The following is a 20,986-nucleotide window of genomic DNA, read 5'->3' on the forward strand; positions in this document are numbered from 1 at the left end:
AAAGGTTAGTTGGCGCTACTAAATATCACAGATGAACAGATTTTGCACGTAGAGGCCGATAAGGCCATCACCGATCATAACAACCCAAAACATATACAGAACCCACACAAGTATGTCTACAGACCTCTACAGAACATAACAGAATCATAAGATGGGACAGGGCCCCGTCGTACCCCTGAATAGCGTACATATATACAATAGCAGAAGATTGTACCAAAATTTAGGCTCCGGATAAAGGAGCGCTCCAAAATAGCAGAATAAGATCCTAAGCGGACGGATCAGCAAACCTGTCGTCGGTACCTGCGCGGCATGAAAACGCAGCCCCCGAAGAAAGGGGGTCAGTACGAAATATGTACTGAATATGCAAAGCCTGAATTACAGAAACAAAATCATAATTGGTACAGAACGTACAGAAAGTAAATAGAAAACCCAAAGTATCAGATACATATTTTCAAAACATGCAGAGTGTGTACAGAAACATATGTCACATCAAATCCGGCCCCTGCCAAGGGACTCGGCAGACAGAACGTGGCCACCCTCCCGACGCTGGTGCCACAACACAGAAGAAACAGAACAGGGGCATAACCCTGTAACATAATATGTCATATCAGATGGCCATAGCAAATCATATCAGAACAAGCGTACATGGCACAGCATACTCCACAAACCCATGTACGCGTATACCTGCCCCCTCACATCGAGGCACGGCGAACAATGCAAATGATCACGCTTGACAACATATCCTGGCCCGGGCTCAGTGGGGGAAACATTGAGGCATCCACGAACGGAGTAGTGAGAAACTAAATGACTAAAAATACCATATATATATATTTCCAGAGACTCAATGAGGCATATCGAATGTCAAATCAAATCAATGAAATCGGACGGAAACATAGTAAGTAAATTTAGATGTCATAACGGGTTACGGAGGCATAATCTATCCGAGATCGTTTTCAAGATTCAAAACAATTTATAAGACTTAATGAAATATTTAAAATAGTTTTTATTTAGTAGATAAAGGAGTAGTTAGAGTATCTCTAACGAAAACGCTCGAAGACAAGTCATAGACACATAAAGGGTAAAATTGGAAATAGTGGGCCCACCTCGGGACAAACGAAGCGGTGGGCTCAAATTACGTATTTTAAGCTTATAAAGTCACCTACGGAGGTTCTAGGGACATTCCAAAATTTTCTAGACAATTTGCGGAAGTTTGCACAATTCTTTCAATAAAGCATACTTATAGGGTTCAATTCAATTGAATGAAAAAGGGGTATTTTCAAATGCAGATTCCGATGAGCAGAATACTTTCCGAGGCTCAAATCCGATCCTAGTACACCTAGGACATGCCAAAAGAAGAATCGGGATAGCCTTACATACCTTATATGCTCTTTACGCCTTTCCAAATTCAATTCCCGTTTCGCCCAAAATCTGCAATTGGTCACATTTACCAATTCTCAATTTCCAATCTTTAAGTATTCAATCTTTATTCATAATTGCCTACAGAAATTTGGGCAGCATCTCCCCTATACATATAGCATCCCCGAGAATTTAACTCGGCCAAAACAATCAACAACAACCCAACAACAACATCAACAACAACAACAATCACTATAAACACAATATAACTTAACTAGCTATCTTTCCAACATAATGTCATAACCTTCATTTCAACTTCAATTTCCAAACTAATCCCAATGGTTTCACATTCATCATTAATCTAGATCATCACAATATAATTTGGAAATATTTCATATCATTTCTACGAAATATTCACAAGATATACAAAATATACAAACTTTCCACCAAAACATAATTGACCCAAAACTTCAAATTTTCAACCTACATATTCATAACATATTTCCATCTTCCAATTTCATCAACCATAATCATAATTCACATCTTAACAACTTCATTTCCATAATATCACAAAATCATTCTAAAGTGACATAATCTTCTACATTCCAACTTCAACCAAAATTCATTCAACTTTCATTCCCAATATAATTTTCACCATAACCACAACTAGAATACAACATAAAATTCAACTCATATATGTATACAACATATATACACTCATGGCTACATATATATATACATACCCACTTTGCAAACTTCCTTATTTCCATAATTTCTACTCATTTCCACATACCACAACATAAACAAACCTTCATAACATAAGAAAAAGGAATTGATTCTTACCTTTTTCTACAACTCCTTCACTTGAACAAGTTGTCAACTTGAAGAAATAAGTGCTCCTTCTTCCAAAACAATTACACCAAGTTGTAAAGGACCCTTAAATTAGTAGGAATACCACAAGAAAATAATTTTTGGAGGAAGATTTGGAGGGGTGAATTTTCTATGGCCAAACCCGAAATGGCCCTTTTTTTTGCTCTTGTTTTGTTTGTTCTTTCTCCTTCTAAGTTTCTTGAATCATCTAAGGGATAATGATCCCTTTATAATTAATTTGCCACATGGAAATTAATTAATTTGGTGGGCTTGGACCAGGTATGGCCGGCCACCCTCTCACCTTGGGCCTAAATTTTTTTTTTTCATTTTTTTGGGCCAACTCGGTTGGTCCCGAGTTGGGCCTAGCCCACTGACCTTTCGACCTTAAAACGTCCATATCTCCTTGTACCGACGTCACCTGGGAACCCACGACCTATGGTTGGAAAGATAATTCAATTATCTACAACTTCTACTTCTTGGTATTTTTCCAAATTCCAAACATATAATACCGTTTTTGCCCCCCAAAGTCAGGTCACCCGAAAACGTTTTCTTAAAAATATTCGTTTGGAGGACTTCCACTTTGATTTGGCCCAAGGGTCCTTCTTGAGTTGTGTTTAACTTCACATATGTGATTCATATAATTTGTCACATGTCCCAAAAAAAAAAAAAAAAAAAAATCTTGACGTGTGGGCCCCACCTCAGCTTACAAATAATCTGACGTTCAAAAATACGGGATGTAACAATTACATAACTAATATTACTTGTTAATGATTTATTTAAAATACGTAAAACAGATGGGTCACCACAATCCTTAATAAAATTTTCCATAAAAGATTACATAACTAATATTACTTGAAAATTTTGAAAAAAGATTACATAACTAATACTTTCTATTTAATGATTGATTTAAAATACGTAGTATCTTCAGCCCGAGCATAGGTCGCCGTTAATGGCGGTGGGTGGGGGCAAAGTGTCGGGTTCTGTGGTGGGGAAGGAGGGGACCGTTTTTTTATGGTACCATTCACGCACTAAATTCATGCGTGAAAGGCAAAACGGAAATTTGCTCTTTCACGCATGAAATTAAAATTAGTGCGTGAAAGGAGCATATCGTTTTTTTTGCAAGTTACTCCTTTCACGCACGAATTTCGTGCGTGAAAGGGTCAAATCGCATTTTTGCAGTTTGGTCCTTTCACGCACGAAATTCGTGCGTGAATCCTATTTATGTGCTTTTTTTTTTCTGTACTATTTTGGTTCAACTTTTCTTTTTTTGTACTACTTCAGTCGCGGATTCCAAACTAAACTATTAGCAGAATAACAACTTAAAGCTAAAAAATAGCTATGCTGCAGACTTAGTCAAATTAAAATAGGACTGATGATGTACACTTCAACACCCCCTCTCGACATCAGCTCCCAGTCTTTACCATGCCTAGCTGCTGACAGAAACTTTCAAACTTGTTGACATTTAAACCTTTTGTGAACAAGTGAGCAATTTGATCATCTGTTTTTTATATGCTCCAAACCAATCTCTCCTTGCAACACTTTTTCCCTGATAGAATGGTAATGTATCTCCACATGCTTAGTTCTTGCGTGGAAAACTGGATTTTCAGCCAAACAAATTGCTGATTGATTATCACAGTACAAAGGAACTGCATATCATACTGGTTGTTGTAAATCCTTCATCAACTGCATAAGCCATGTACTTTCTTGAGCTGCAACTGCTGCTGCCCGATATTCGGCTTCTGTTGTTGACAAAGACACAGTTGGCTGCCTCTTGCTGCACCAAGAAATTGCTCCATCTCCAAGCTTGAACACAAAACCAGCAGTTGAACGACGAGTATCATGGTCTCCTGCATAGTCAGAGTCACAGTAGCCGACCAACTTGCATTCTTCACCTTTCTTATACAAAAGACCATAATCAATTGAACTTTTCACATATCTTAGCATCCGCTGAACGGCCTCCATATGGTGCTTCTTTGGATTGTGCATATAGCGACTCATCACACCAACTGCAAAAGAAATATCAGGTCGAGTCTGAGTTAAATAAATCAGACTACCTACCAATTGCCGATACATCGTCACATCTTCTAAATCTTTTCCTCCATGCACGCACATCTTAGCATTTGGTTCAATTGGTGTTGCAATTGGCTTGCACTCCAGCATTCCAAGCTTCTTCAACAAATCTCTGGAATACTTTTGCTGGTGGAGAAAAATTCCTCCTTGAGTATGATCAATCTCCAGACCAAGAAAATGATTGAGTTGTCCAAGTTCTTTCATATGAAATCGGATAGATAAATTCTCCTTTGTTTGGAGAATTTCTTCTTCATTATCGCCAGTTACAATCAAATCGTCGACATATACTAGCACAATAGATAGCTTCCCTCCATCGACTTTGACAAACAAACTTGAATCTGCAGATGTAATAAAATAACCACTTTGAGTTAAAAATTCAGCAATTTTACCATACCAGGCCTTGGTGATTGCTTCAATCCATAGAGCGCCTTCCTTAGCTTACAAACATACTCAGGATGTTTTTGATTCTGGAAACCCATTGGTTGAGCCATGTAAATCCCCCGATCCAGCTCCCCATGTAGAAACGCGTTCTTAACATCCATCTGCCACAAACTCCAGTCTTTGCCTGCAGCAAGTGCAAGTAAGACTCGCATAGTTGTAAACTTTGCTACTGGACTGAAAGTTTCATCATAATCGAGACCATATTCTTGAGTGAATCCTCGAGCTACTAATCGAGCTTTATGCCTCTCGATTGACCCATCTGTGAGGATCTTTATTTTATAAACCCATCTGCATGATATAGGCTTCACATCTTTTGGCTTTGGCACAAGTTCCCAAGTCTGATTTTGTTCTAATGCAGCAATCTCTTCCTCCATTGCTCTAGTCCACAATAAATTTTGCGCTGCTTCTTGAAAACTTTCAGGTTCTGTTACATCAGTTTTTTCTACTATGGCAGCATTAGCATATTTGGGATTTAGCTTCTTGATCCTTGTTGATCTTCTGGGTGAAGGTGGTTCTACTACTTCGCTAGGCTCACCTTCTTCACTTGGTTGTTGGTACAAACCAGTTTGCCAAGGATTTTGAATCACGTCTTCTTCAATATTATCTTCAATGGCTTCACCTTCAACATCATCTAGACTCAACTGAATATGAGACGAGTCCGACACATTTTTTAAAACTTCAGAATCTGGCAGAAGTTCCTTATTTGAAGACCACCATGAAGAAGCTTCATCAAATATCACAGTCCGAGATGTGTAACACTTCCCTGTTGTTGGATCACAACATCGCCACCCTTTTCGTTGACTGTCGTATCCTACAAAGATACACCTAACAGCCTTCTTTTCCATCTTGCTACGTAAATGATTAGGTACAAATACATAGCATACACATCCAAAAACACGAAAATAGCTAACTGAAGGTTTCAAATTCCACAACTTTTGAAAAGGTGAAAGAAAACATAACCTTTGTTGAGGAAGTCTATTGATCACAAAAGCTACAGTCTTCATAGCTTCCGCCCAAAATTGTCCCGGGACATTTTTCGCGTGAAGCATGCTCCGACAAATACGTATTCGACACTCCCGAAGGAATTCCGAAAATTCATATGAGGTATATTCCCCACCGTTGTCAGTTCGCAGGCAAAGAATTTTCTTACCAACTTCTGCTTCAGCAACCCTTTTGAATTCTTTCAATTTTGAAAATGTATCAGACTTTTCCTTTAAAAAATAAATCCACACATACCTTGAAAAATCACGAATAAACAACAACAACAACAAGCCCAGTATAATCCCACCATGTGGGGTTCGGAGAGGGTAGAGTGTACGCAGACCTAACCCCACCTTGAAAGGTAGGGCGACTGTTTCCGAAAGACCCTCAGCTCAAGAGAGGAAAAAATCACCAATAAAGGTCAACATATATTTCATCCCACCAACAGACACGTGCTTGACAGGTCCGAACACATCAGAGTGAATTAGTTCTAATGGTTCCTTGGCTTTATATCTTGACTCCTCATATGGCAACTGATGCACTTTACCATACTGACAGCCTGCACATATTACATCCGTCCTTACTGAAAGTTTGGGAAGATCCTTCAGCATTGACTTTGGTCCGAAAGAAGATTTTTCTTCAAACCTGGGACGTGATAAACATTTTGAAGCGACATTGGACCAGCACTATCATTTGGAGACACAAGAGTCTTACCGATGTGAGCTATCGGTAATTTTGTGTCATCGGCTGTCACCACCTCACGACTCCCCTTGTACTCGGACAAGTTTTGCAACTTCTCTTTGTCACTGGTCATATGGTTTGAGCATCCCGAGTCAACAATCCAGTCATCTTCATAATCAATTGGTTTAGAGGTTGTTACCGTAAGAGCTAACTCATCTTGTTCTACGGCAAAGAATGCTTCAGCATCCCAGTCATCTGCACCATTTTCCTTTGGACCGGAAGTGGCAACAGCATTGCTCTCAACAGACCTTTCCTTGAACCAGCAAACATTGGCTTTATGGCCCTTCTTTCGACAGTTGTGGCACTTCCCTTCAAACCTCTTGTTGCCCCAGTGGTTTTTTGAACCTCCCCCTCGACGAGAGCTTCCTTCTTCTTGATGACTTTTTGCCTTGTCATCATTTCTTTTTGATCCACCGACGTTGTACTGCTTGGAGTTCCCTCTGCTTTTGTTGATGTAAAACGCTTTCTCCTCGCCTTTTTGCGAAACTCCGCTCATTTGCTTAGCCATGGCTTCTTGGCCAGCAAGCATATTCTCAAACTCAACAAGTGATGGTTGATTTTGCCATCCCTGTACTGCAGTAACAAAGCCTGTATATTCAGGTCTCAAACCATGAATGATTATTCTCCTCATCCTGGTTTCCCCAATTGGAGCTGTTGGTTCCTACTCCGAAATTTCACGGCATGTCGATTTCACCATGTGAAAGTATTGCGCAATGCTCATATCACGTTGATCCATCGACAATAACTCACTTTCTAAAAGTTGTAGCCGTGTGTCATTCTTCTTTGAAAAAAGTGCAGCCAGCGTGTCCCAAGCTTCCTTTGGTGTTTCAGCATCTCGTATATGTTCCAACACGTCTTCTTCGATGGTGGTTTTGAGGGCAAATAATGCTTTGCCTGCTTTAATCTTCCATTTTCGCAATGCACCATTAGGTTCGTCTACCCCTGGTTTGACTTCGCTTCCATCAACGACGTCCCAAAGGTCTTGGCCTTCCATGTAGGAAGCCATACATGTCATCCATGTTTTATAATTCTGATGGTTGAGTTTTTTAACTCCATCTATGGCTTGAAGATCAGTCATCGTTCTCTGTGGATCAAATAACTTTGTTCAAGAAAATGGTTGCCGCCACAAACAGGTACTGTATGTTTTGTGCGACTTCTCTTCCTCTCTTTTAGAGCTGGCTCTGATGCCAAATGTAGAATTTAACAAAATGATAAGCTCAATAAAAAGAAATTTAACTGGAAGAGTCAGAGATATTATTTGCACAGCGAAGGATGGACAAATCTTTACTCAATCCGTTAGTAGCCTTATAAAGGCTTACAGATTTGATAGGACTTTCAATCCCATTAAACAACTAACAGATTCCATAAACAACTCTCCTAAACTTTAGGAAAACAATATCTGCAACTCTACAAACTAGGGGAAAATATCACGAGCTAAACTATTAGCAAAATAACAACTTAAAAGCTGAAAAATAGCTATGCTGCAGACTTAGTCAAATTAAAATAGGACTGATGTTGTACACTTTAACATACTAGTACTGATGGAAGAATCGACCATTGCTTTACTCATCTTTAATTTACACATACTGCTGGAATATGTATGATTATTCAGTGTGAACTTAGAATTGTTGAGGAGAAAAAAATGAGAACCCCAAACCATTGATTGAATATTTCCAAAGCTGAGAGAAGAAGCAACCATTGTTTTTTTCTCTCTCTCTTAAGTAAACGTCTTGTGAAATTTGCTGATTGTGTGGTGAAGTATTTATAATACTGCAATTGAGATGAGTGAAAGTGAATTGTTGGCTCGTCAAATTGAACAATGTATGAATTTACACTAGGCCACCATTGAAATGAACTTCTGTTGGAAACTTATTTAGTTGCGTTAATATTGTCACTCATAAAGTTCTAGTAATGAATTTCACAGTATCTCATTTTCGAGAAATGATTACAATTTTTGCTACTATATTTTACTAGTGCTGCCCGGCATGCATGACATTTGTCACTTTTGACCGTTTCCACCAGTAATGCTACTTTTCCATGCACCGCCTATGGACAGTACTATACATTTAACAATTTTGTATATAAAATTTCATGTCTATAATGTTGGGACATATACTATTAATTATGTGTTTAGATATAATATTTTATAGAATAATTATTTATTCAATTTTAATAAAATTAAATCTAGATAAATTGTGTATTTATCTACGCAGTGGCGGAATCACATGCATCCAAGTGTCAACCGACACCTCTTAGCCAAAAAGTTACATTGTATGTAAACAGAACTTTTTTATGTATATATACTATGTGTTGAACGCCCTTAATTTCGTCGTATATTTACTTTTATATTTTAGTACCCTTTAGTAAAAATTCTTACTCTTTGTCACTGTATATGCGTGTCCTTTACTTTTATATAATAAATGATGTTTCTCCCTTTCTAGATATAGTGCCCTTAAGAAGGATTAAGAAAAAAGGACCAGTTGATGACAAAGTTACAGATCATGAGAAGTTGTGACCGTTAGCGCGAATTTTCTACCAGAAATAAATGGAGTAAGAAAAAGAGAAAAAAAATAACAAAAAATAAAAATGAAAACAACGTCTATAAATAATTAATTGACTATCAAAAGTGATGGTAAAAATTTATCCGTACCAAATATGTACATTAAATTATGATATTTTGCCGTGATTTTAAGTGATTTAATGAGTTGATAATATATACTCCCTCAGTTCCATAATAAGTAGTTCTTTTAGTTCATGCACACCCCTTAAGAAATTATTCATTCCTAGAAACTTATGACTATTTTTATTAACTTCCTCCTAATCAAATTGTGTTTACATAATTAAATGTCTAGAAAAAAAAGGTAGTTAATGAATCTTGATTATTTAAATAAGGGTAATTTTAGAAGAATCTGCCCAAAGTATTCTTGAAATTCTAAAGCATCATTTATTTTGAAAAATCTAAAAAACTGCTTATTATGAAATGGAGAAAGTAATGATTAATTTAATTAAAAGTTTCTGTTGAAATACACGTCATATACCTTGAATTGATAAAAAAAAACCTAAAGCGAATAATTTTTATCGAAAGGTGACTATCAAATCTTATTGGAGATCTATAGTGTTTTGTCATGGAAAGCTCCCACATAATAGACATTGTTTTTACTCTCATCTTCCTTTTCCTCCATCGAAGAGTGTAGTGAAATAATTAATACTGTACATCTTTAGCCTTTGCTAAATTAAGTCCTGATTTCGAGCTTCAGAAATTGAGTTCTCTATATCTTCAGAAATTGAGTTCTCTTTCATATAGAGAGGTCAACTCGAAACTTTGGCATGTGTAAAATTCTTTTCTACTGAGTTTGGTCGTCAATCACCCACTCTTCTAATATAATTTAAAAAAAAAAAGGTGAGACCCACTCTTCTACAATAGTAGAAAATAAAAAAAAAATTAAGATGGGATCCACGTGAAACTCACTTTTCTAATATAATAGAAAAATAAAATTTAAGGTGGGGCTCACTCTTCTACAATAGTAGAAATAAAAAAAAATTAAGGTGGAATCTACATGAACAATTAGGAGACAATTGCAAAAAAAAAGACATTTAAATAAGGTGGAGTCCACGTGAAGAAGTAGGAGATAATTGCAAAAAAAAAAAAAAAAGACATTTAAATAATGATAATAAGTTCAGAAAATGGTAAAGGTACGCTTAGAGAAAATTTAAAGAAGAAAAATTCATGAAAAAAAAAAGTAACGATTTAAATTGAACACAAAAACCGCTAAAGAAGTCATAAAACCAAAAGATTTAAAACTTATACCCAAACACATATGTCTCACACAAATAATGAGGAATAACATTAAAAAGATGAAATATAAACGGTCAAGAAACGTATACACATATTTTCTTAAAATGATGAAGTTGGTCTATACTTAAAAATTTAAGACTACAATAGATGCTAACACATGAAAGCGCTTTTCAGTAATGTTGAGTAGAAAGAGATGATGGCATGAAACTCGATCGGAGAATGTGTATTTCAAATCTTTCAATTGGAGAACCAAACAAGGAAAGTCATATATGGAAAGCGGACTAAGTAAAATAATTTATTGATATTTTTAATTAATTGAATTATAATACTTTCTATAATAAAAATTCCATAATTCTATTACTAAAAGGTACTCTCTCTATCCTAATTTATGGGACATAGTTTGATTAGACACGAAGTTTAAAAAAAAAAAAAATCTTTGAAACTTGTGGTCTAAAATAAGTCATGGATATTTGTGTGGATTTAAATCATTTCATTAAAGGTAAAAGGGGAAGATTTAAGTTAAATGATTTCTAAACATAAAAATATATCATTTTTTTAAGACAGATTAAAAAGAAAAGTGTGGTACTATTTTTTGTGTTGGCCTGTGTGAGCATGGGCTTTCATCATCTAGTTTAGATAGAAAGGCTAATACAATCAGACATTTTTTTTTTAATAATACGCATACTCTATAATTAAAATTTATTATAACGATAAACTTTTTTTTTGGAAACAGATTTAATGTTATATTATTTTATGTGAAAAAATATTCAGACAAACCACACCAGTATAAAGAGATTTGATTGTATAAAAAAATTTATGGCGCGAATTCAAACTAATAAAATCTCTTGAAAGATTTTTTTTTTTTTGTTTCCCATTCAGTGTTCGATACTTGCATTGAAATCTGATTAATCCGAATTCGTATCGGGTAATCTCACATTGGAAGGCAAAATAATCCTAATAAGGATGACTTCATATCTAAAAGGGCTCGAACTCGAGACCTATTAGTTAAAGGATGAAATAATATCAGCACCCCCACCCTCATTGGTATAAAAAAAAACAAAACACACAACCATAGTCCCCTTCACCCAAAAAAAAATTAAAAGGAATAACCAGGTACCACTTTTCAAGTTCCTTTGCATCATAACTCCCACGTCTCCACTTCTTGTCCAGCAAACCAAAACACATTATTCAGCCCCACCCCACCCCACAACCCAACATCTCCATTCTTCCTTATTTATGCACAACCAACCACCCTACCATCCCCACCCACCCCACACCATCAATGGCTTTCCTCCACCTCCTTCTACTCCTCCTCTTCACTTTCCTTTCCTTAACATCCTCAGATGATGCTGATGTTATGTCCAAACTTCTTACATCTCTATCTCCACCACCTTCTACTTGGTCAGCTTCTCAACCTTTCTGTTCTTGGAAAAATGTCAACTGTGACAAATCTTCTAACACTGTAACTTCAATTAATCTTGATTCTCAATCACTTTCTGGTTCTTTACCACCTGAAATTACTCAACTTTCCAATCTTAAAACACTTTCTGTTCAAAAAAACAAACTTTCTGGTCCTTTACCTTCATTTTCAAACATGTCAAACTTAGCTCAGCTTTTCTTGGATGACAACCAATTCACTTCTATTCCTAAAGATTTCCTTTTGGGGTTACCAAATTTAGTAACTTTAAGCATTAGTGAAAATGGGAAACTTTCTCCTTGGGAAATTCCTTTGTATTTAACTGAAAGTACAAATTTAGGCTCTTTTTATGGTAGTAATGCTAGTATTGTTGGTGTTATTCCTGATTTCTTTGATGCTTTTCCTAATTTACAGAATTTAAGGTTGTCTTATAATAATCTTACTGGTTCTTTACCTGTTTCTCTTGGTGGTTCTGAAATTAGGAATCTTTGGTTGAATAATCAGTTAAAAGGGTTATCAGGTAGTATTAATGTGATTGGTGATATGACACAATTGTCTCAAGTTTGGTTACATGCTAATTCTTTTACTGGTAGTATTCCTGATTTGTCAAAATGTGAGAGTATATTTGATTTGCAATTAAGGGATAATCAGTTCACTGGTGTTGTTCCTGAATCTGTTATGACTCTTCCAAACTTGTTAAACATTACTTTACAAAACAATAAGTTGCAAGGTCCAATGCCAGTATTTAAAGATGGGGTTAAGGTTAATCTTGGAAGTACTAATAGTTTTTGTAGGGATACTCCAGGGCCTTGTGATCCACAAGTCACTTCTCTTCTTGATGTAGCTGGTGGATTTGGGTATCCGATATCGTTGGCTGAATCTTGGAAAGGAAATGATGCTTGTAATAGTTGGAATTATATAAGTTGTGATACGACGGGGAAGAGTGTCACCGTTGTTACCTTAGGTAAACGGGGCTTTTCGGGTATTATTTCACCTGCTTTTGCAAATTTGACTTCATTGAGGAATTTGTTATTGAATGACAATAATCTTACCGGTACAATCCCGGAGAGATTAACAACTTTATCGAGTTTACAAGTTCTTGATGTGTCTAATAACAATTTGTCTGGTCCTATACCGTTGTTTCCGCCTAGTGTGAAATTTACTAGTACGGGTAACTTGTTGCTCGGGAAGAATATAAGTACTGGTGGTGGTGGTGGAGGTGGAAGTGGATCTGAAGGTCCCGGATCGAATTCAGGTAGTCCTGGTGAAGGTTCTGGTTCGAAGAGGCATTCAGTTTCTGCTGGAATGATTGCTGGTGTTGTTATAGCTGTTGTTCTATTTGTTTTAGTAGTATTGTTTGTGTCTTACAAATGTTTCATCAAGAGGTGCCATAAGAGATTTGGAAGGGTTGAGACTCCGGAGAAAAGCAATGAAATGGTTAAGCCGCCTAGTGTCCCTAGTGTTGTGGGCGGTTCGAATGGATATGCTGGTGGAGTCACAAGCGAGTTACAGAGTCAGAGCAGCGGTGATCATAGTGAGATACCAGCTTTCGAAAACGGAAATGTTGCCATTTCCATTCAGGTCCTTCGACAAGTGACGAACAACTTCAGTGAAGAAAATATCTTGGGGAGAGGAGGGTTTGGAGTTGTTTATAAAGGCGAGCTACACGATGGGACTAAGATCGCAGTAAAGAGGATGGAATCCGGAGTTATGGGTACTAAGGGAATGAAAGAATTCCAAGCGGAAATTGAGGTCCTTACCAAAGTCAGGCATAGGCATTTGGTCGCTCTACTTGGTTCGTGTGTTAATGGAAACGAGAGGCTTTTGGTATACGAGTATATGCCACAAGGAACTTTGACTCAACATTTGTTTGAATGGCAAGAATTGGGATACGAACCTCTTAGTTGGACGCAGAGGGTAACGATAGCATTGGACGTGGCAAGAGGGGTTGAGTACCTGCATAGCTTGGCACAACAAAGTTTCATTCATAGAGATTTAAAACCGTCTAATATCCTTCTTGGAGATGATATGAGAGCCAAGGTTGCAGATTTTGGTTTGGTTAGGAATGCACCTGATGGGAAATATTCTGTTGAGACACGTTTGGCTGGAACATTTGGTTATCTTGCACCTGAATATGCTGGTAAGCATTTCTGCTCCTTGTATCATTACATCTTTTTTAGCTGAGAAATGATTTGCATGTCCCTAACTGACAACTTTAGATTTTAGCAAATTTAGAAATTATTCGATCATCAGCATTCGTAAGCATTGTTATCCTCATTACACTAGAGAGACATAGGGATATAATGTCAGTAATGAATCGATTTCCATACATCAATGCTGCTTTATCATTTTATCAAACTCATGGACTGATGTGTTGCTTGTTTTCTGTAAATCATTAGTTCTTCTTGCTAAGGGAGACATGATTCACTAACAAAAAAACTGAAATTGGCTACGAACTGTGTCGCTAATCCGTCGCTAGATTTCTCGTAGCTAACAAATTTTTGATAATCGATCGCTAAATAGGATTAGCAACGGATTTTGTTGTTTACCTACATCTGGTGCTAATTCCTTTTTTATTTTTTTTATTTTTTATTTTTATAGTAGTGAGTCTCCATCTAGACACTAGTTCTACGTCTGAACACTTCCATTGCGGAAGTAATGGCTTGTTACTGACATGACTTATTTATTTTCATCGTACTTGATCTTTGATCTGTTGCTTGTATCTCTGGATAAGGATATCAACACTATTTTCACAAAAAATGATTTTCCTCTTTGTTACAGCTACTGGCCGAGTCACAACCAAAGTAGATGTTTATGCCTTCGGTGTTGTTCTGATGGAGATCATTACCGGTAGAAAAGCACTAGATGAGACCATGCCAGATGAGAGTTCTCATTTGGTAACATGGTTCCGCAGAGTCCTTATCAACAAAGACAACCTGCGAAAGGCTATTGACTCGACACTGGATCCTGATGATGAAACATATGAAAGCATCTCCAAAGTTGCCGAGTTAGCTGGCCATTGCACTGCTCGGGAACCTTTGCAGCGGCCTGATATGGGACATGCTGTTAATGTCCTTGGTCCCCTTGTTGAGCAGTGGAAGCCTATGACAAAAGAAGATGATGACAGCTATGGCATTGACCTCGATATGAGCCTTCCTCAAGCCCTGCAAAGGTGGCAAGCCAATGAAGGAACTTCTAGAATGTTCGATGATGACTTCTCGATGAGTCAATCACAGTCGAGCATACCCTCAAAACCTTCCGGATTTGCAGATACTTTCAGTTCAACAGATTGCAGATGATAAGAAAATGTTTAGTAACATGCCTCGCACGGTTTTAATCCTTTGTGGATTAACATAATAGAGTATGCCAATTCATTTGATTAATTGGTTTCTTCTAGTCAATGTCATTTACTTTTATGTGGTTACATCACCTTTCTGTATCAAATTTAAGTTAATATAGTCTAGATGCAAGGTGTGGTTTTTGGAGAGACAGAAAATTGTATCATATTCTTTCATATTTTATTGCTAATGTAAATAAATTTTGAGCTTCCCCTCCAAACATGAAGTTGAATTTTTCTTCCTACTTTGTGTGGTACTACAAGATTTGATTTGTTTTGCAATCTTAAGCTATGTTGCTTAGAATCTCCAAAATATTGCCGCCCCGTATTGGATCTTTCAAAAATGCACTATTTTTGGATCTGACACGCAACCGTTGACATTTTTGAAGAGTCCAAGCAACATATCTCTTAACTGGCATGGTGCTTATTAAGACCTATACTCAATGGCTGACTGATTGGTTGGGATTAATTTAAATATTTAATTTTCTGTTTTTTTATTCATTTTATTCTGAAGATTCTTGTCGTTTTTTAAAGATGAAATTGCTACTTAAGAATACGTATGTACTCATTTGCCAGGCTGTGAGAGAAACCGTGGACTCTGTTTGTAAAGATACGATTTTTTAGAACCACCAAGATTTCTCTAGGTTGAAACAAAACTTTGCTGGATCTATGCTGTCATAATGGCCTATATATTTCTGTTTTTCTTGATTGGTTTCTTATGCTATTGTTGAAAAAAATATTAATTAAAGACGTTTGAAGTCATATTTCACATGGGGATGAGAAAGTATACATGTAACCATATAAGTAAACTACATATCTTTTTTTTGTGTGTGAAGTTGTGGTGCACATGTAGTGGGGACCTTTTGACAATCACTGTAGGTCGGTTTTGTTAGAAATTGATGGTTTCAAACCACCTAGAGTACCAAAAATTTGTATTACCTGACATGGTATTAACATAGAATTTTTTTTCTTGTAATGGCAGATTAATGTTAGAGATTAAAGAGACGTGATAGGTTCAAACTGAAATAATATCATCTTCTTGTTGGTCCCCCCTCTTTGTCAACTATACTTTGGCTAATGATGTAATAGTATCTCTGTAAAGATTTACAAGAAGTTTCTTCACTTCTCCTATTTTCTCTTTCTTGTCCCACTCCCTGTTTGATGTCTATCCAAAATCATTTTCATATTAATTTTTTGTTTTTTCTTCCATATCTATACTAGAGTTCAATTAAATTCAAATTTATCAAAAAAAATCACATCGAGTGATAAAGTGCTCTCTAACAAAGACGATTTCATACTTAGAATTTGAATATGAAATTTCTAATTAAAGATAAAAAAATATCTATCGCTCAACTACAACTCTTATGTATCATTTTCACGTTCTAACTACTATTAGCAAACTAACCTTGAAAATAATAGTAGTAGTACCAACTGGGGTCCTCATATGTGTTGAAACCAGACAATTAAGAAACCTAATCCATCAAGCAAAATATAGCTTGTCATATTGCTTTCTAAAGCTGCCAGGTAAGTATATATACCATCAATAATTACGGTGAGATTAATAAGGTCCTTTCAATCTCCTAAAGTATTTCAGGTTCGAGCTTTGAAAATAAATTTTTGGGACAGAGAGCTTATTGTTCATGGGCCTTACACCATGCCAATTCGAATGAGTTGGTCCTTGAGCGAGTATCAAATATTGGATGAAAGAATTTGTATCAAGGGTTTCAAAATGGGTACTAGACATTAAATGAGAAATCAAATTTTTTTTTAAGAGATAGTTTGTAGCTTTTAAAGAAGGGAAAGAATGCGGATGCCCCTGGAAAAAAAATATTATCAGCCCATATTCTCTTACTTTCATGCCCCTAAAATTATTTACCTGAAATTCTTCAAAAATATAACACCAACATCATGGAATCAGAGAAGACTTTTATTTCTTCAAAAACACTCATCAACCCTATATGAAACACATATGGCATATATAATGTACTGACATGATAAAAAATACACACTTTCCTAAAAAAAAAAAAAATCCATGATATTATCATCTTATATACACATACTTGGATGGTATCAAGGAGGACTGTTTCAATCCTTCAATGAGACACTACTCAGTCTTCCATGATACTATCAAAATATACACCATATACTAAGATGGTATCATGGAGGACTGCTTCAGTCCTTCAATGAGACACTCTCTTAGTCCTCTATGATACCATCATGGTATATAAATATATTGAGATGGTATCATGGATGATTGCTTCAGTCCTTCTCTTAATTCTCCATGATAACATCATGATATATATATATATATATATATGTTGCGATGGTATCATGGAGGAAGGGTTTTGGGCGAGGGGTACTTAGCTAAATACTAGGAGGGGGGCATGGGCGGGTTAATGTTTTGCATTTTAGGGGTATTTTGTGTTGTTTTTTCTTTAAAGAAAGAAAAGTAATGCACACTATAGAGTGTGCTAGGTATGACGAAAGTTATTTTTCATGTAAAATATTTTCTCAGAAGTTTTATTTGGTTGATGAGTGAAAAGTATTTTTCAATAAATCTATTTTAAAATTTATACTTCCTTCGTTTCAATTTATATGAACTCATTTGACTGGACACGACATTTAAGAAAGAGGGAAGACTTTTGAAACTTGTGGTTCAAAATAAGGCTTGAAAATTTGTGTGGCTGTAAATCATTCATAAAGTGAATTTGTTTCCAAATTATGAAAGACGTCATTCATTCTGGACTAAAAAGGAAATAGATTCAAACAAATTGAAACAGAGGGAGTAATAATAATAGCAAGTGGAGAAGTGTTTTGATGAAAATTATGGATAGTAAAGATAATTAAAAATATCTAAGTGTAATTCGAGAAAGTAAAATGAAAATCAAAATAGCTTTAAAAGAAAAATCGTCCATAAGTGTCGAGGAAGCCATTTTTCTACTTTTTGGTAACCAAACAAAAAACAAGAACTCTCATGAAAACTTTTTTTTTTTTTAAATGACTCCCTCCGTAATGAGTGGCACGCCATAATTATTTTAAAAAAAAAAAACATAAAATGTCCTATCATTGTCCTTCAATTAACCATGACATGACACATGGGCCGATCAGAAATGCAGAATCTGCGCAAAGGTCTAAGTAGATGATTAATCTTGAATTTGTTGGCAACCACTACTCATTATACTAATGCACATGCCATATATATCTTTGTCACTGTCAATGGCTATAAATTATAAGTAATGGTTATAATAGCAAAGACAAGTACCATGATTCAAGGGTTAGGGGAAAGTCAATCGTGGATGTATGACAAGTGGGGATGCCTCAGTGGTTAAGCACCTTCATCCACGACCGGTAGGTCTTGGGTTCGAGTCACACTTGAGGGGAAGTGTGAAAACACTATAAATCCTCCTAAATGCGGGGGAAGAAAAAAAAAATCGTGGATGTATGGATGCCTTTCTATTACTGTTCGATATTTAGTATGTGCTCGATTGATCTAAGTTTTATATTGGTTCAGTAAAAGAGAAATGTTCCCCATTAGGATTTTCTTTATCCATAGACGACCTTGGATGGTCATAAATGCATGGGCAGTATAGTATGGTTACAATGAATACGGAAAATGCTCAAAAATATCCTTAACCTATTGAAAATGCTTTAAAAATGTCCTTCATCCATCTATTGGGTTTAAAAAAAGCCTTTAACGTTTTCTTTAAGCAATTAATATAAAGAGTGCATGATTGAAATATTTTTAAGCAGTACCACTATATATTGCTGTTTTCCTGGTTAATGTTCATGATTGGTGATCAAACTATATGAATAAGATTTTTTTGGACCTCAAAAATGACACGTACCTATGTTGGTGATAAAACTATATGATTTTTTTTTTTTGGTGGCATGTTAGATGTATCATTTAAGTCCGTATGTTGGTTCTGCTTCTTGTAAGATAAAAATCTAAAAGTCTTAGAATTAAAAATGAGTATAGTTACTTGGCATCAGTTGATTATGGAATACCACTTTAATAAGGAAAGCAAATCAAAGATCAAAGAAACTATAATACTTGAAACGTTTTGCTGATTCTTCTTATATTAAAAATTGACAATAAATAAAACTGTTGTTATGTCTGTAAAAAGAAAATGACTTCTTCTAAATGAAAGAATCAAAAGGTGAAAACTATTTTCTTCTATCAATACAAGGTAGCCGAACATAAAGAAATATTCTCTTTGATAAGTTTTTTTCTTTATCAATACAGGGCAACCAAACAATGGGATATAATTTCATTGGCAAAATAAATTGTTGGATTTTCTTTATAGATTTTATTACATTTCAAGAGAGAGTATGAGTGCAAAAATGCAATGATAGGGTATATTTCGATTTTCTAGAAGAAAAAAAAAATAGGATGACAACAAAAAAGAATGTAGAATTTGTCTTTGCATTAGGACATTTTCGCAACTAAAAATGTAAAAGCCTCTTTATCTTTGCAAAAGTTGCACATGCAAAGTAATTATTAATCCAATGATACAGAAACTAAATGAAATCTATTGCTAATTAATCTATTAAAGTAATGAAGAATCTTGCTTTTTAAGGGTCTAACAGAACATTGGTATGTTGAAAGCCATTTTCGATGTACAAAAATAAATAATAGAAAAGTTTCAATTACATGTGGATCTTCTACGATTAATTTGGGGGAAAAGATTCTACAGTTTCTAATTGTTTCAATTATTTGCGCAAAATGCAGATATTAGGCCAAATGCACCCGGTAGTCAGATTTTAAGTTGCTATTTAAGCTATATTCAAGTTTTATTATTTAACTTGTAATCAATGTCGACAAAGTTGAGCTTCTCCTTCTCAACTTGGTAAGAAACTTAGGCAAAACAAAATTTAAGCACATCTTCAACAAGTAAAAGCAAAAATTGAAACAAACTTTTCATTTTGATACTCCTTTTGTGATAGCAATTTGGTAAGAAACCACTTTTTTTTTCCCTTTTGTATCTATGATTGTGCTTAAGTAGTAAATTTTTATTCCAGGTGGATACATATAATTCATTTAGTTGACTCCAAGTCAATACATGATTGATAATTTGAACTAGATAATTCATAATATTGAGTTGTATGATATTTAGTACTAGAAGAACAAAGATAAATAAAGACACTAGGTGACACCTAAACTTCATGCACAAATGACTGAAGTTCAGTCATCCAATTTTTCTTTGCTAATGATCTTACAACTTCACATAAAGTCGAAAGTTCGACCGTGCTAGCCTAAATGTCAAACGTTTATTTCAAAAGTTTGCTTGCTTCCAAATATTGTGAAGGTGGGCTTTGACAAGCAAAACTTGAGACACATATGTATGAAGCTTTTAGAAGTTCAAACTCTCATGTTTAAAGTTATTTAAAGTAGCTAAACTTGCAAAAATGTAAGAACTTCGATTATAATAGGCTATATGTGCACTTCCCCGTTCTTTCCTTTGAAAAGTGGTAGAAAAGGGAGGTTGTCTATTCTAGAGCCCATATTCTTTTGGAGTTACTGGGCTAAGGCCCAATTTTTATAGGGAAAAAGGCCCGTGACTTAACTGGTAAACATTTGGGAATTTTATATAGGGTAGAGAACATACCAAAAATATTTATAGGGAGAACTACGTATATATACATACTAAGAAGAAATATTTATAAAACGTGACGATAGTTTTCTATTTATAAAACATAACATTACAAATCCTATACAAAACATGCTTTTTTCAAAAAAAAAAAAAAAAGATATTTTTTTTATTTTTAAAAAAATTATTTTTTAAATTTGTTTTAATTATTTTTATTTTTTAAAAAAATATTTTTTTCACTCAAAAATTTATGTATGAAATGTGTATATGTCGCTCAAAATTTAGTGTATGAAAAATGTATGAAACGTGTATATCTCGTTCAAGGCTTAAAAAATCTGCTCAAAATTGTGTGAATGAAAATGGTATGAAATTTGTATCTCGCTCAGGGC

The 20,986-nt window shown here is 35.3% G+C and overlaps 2 protein-coding genes across 2 annotated transcripts; one reads left to right on the forward strand and one right to left on the reverse strand.

Moving 5' to 3' along the window:
* Positions 1 to 3,159: 3,159 nt before the first annotated feature.
* LOC132610853 (secreted RxLR effector protein 161-like) lies at positions 3,160 to 4,500 on the reverse strand. Its single transcript, XM_060325256.1, has one exon. The coding sequence runs from the start codon at positions 4,498 to 4,500 to the stop codon at positions 3,880 to 3,882; it is 621 nt and encodes a 206-aa protein (XP_060181239.1). The 3' UTR covers positions 3,160 to 3,879.
* Positions 4,501 to 11,321: 6,821 nt separating this feature from the next.
* On the forward strand, positions 11,322 to 15,230 carry LOC132612347 (receptor-like kinase TMK4). The gene is made up of 2 exons (XM_060326631.1): positions 11,322 to 13,812; positions 14,454 to 15,230. The coding sequence occupies exons 1-2, from the start codon at positions 11,538 to 11,540 to the stop codon at positions 14,969 to 14,971; spliced, it is 2,793 nt and encodes a 930-aa protein (XP_060182614.1). The 5' UTR covers positions 11,322 to 11,537; the 3' UTR covers positions 14,972 to 15,230.
* Positions 15,231 to 20,986: the final 5,756 nt, after the last annotated feature.

Source organism: Lycium barbarum, chromosome 9 (assembly GCF_019175385.1).
Source record: "Lycium barbarum isolate Lr01 chromosome 9, ASM1917538v2, whole genome shotgun sequence".
NCBI lineage: Eukaryota > Viridiplantae > Streptophyta > Magnoliopsida > Solanales > Solanaceae > Lycium > Lycium barbarum.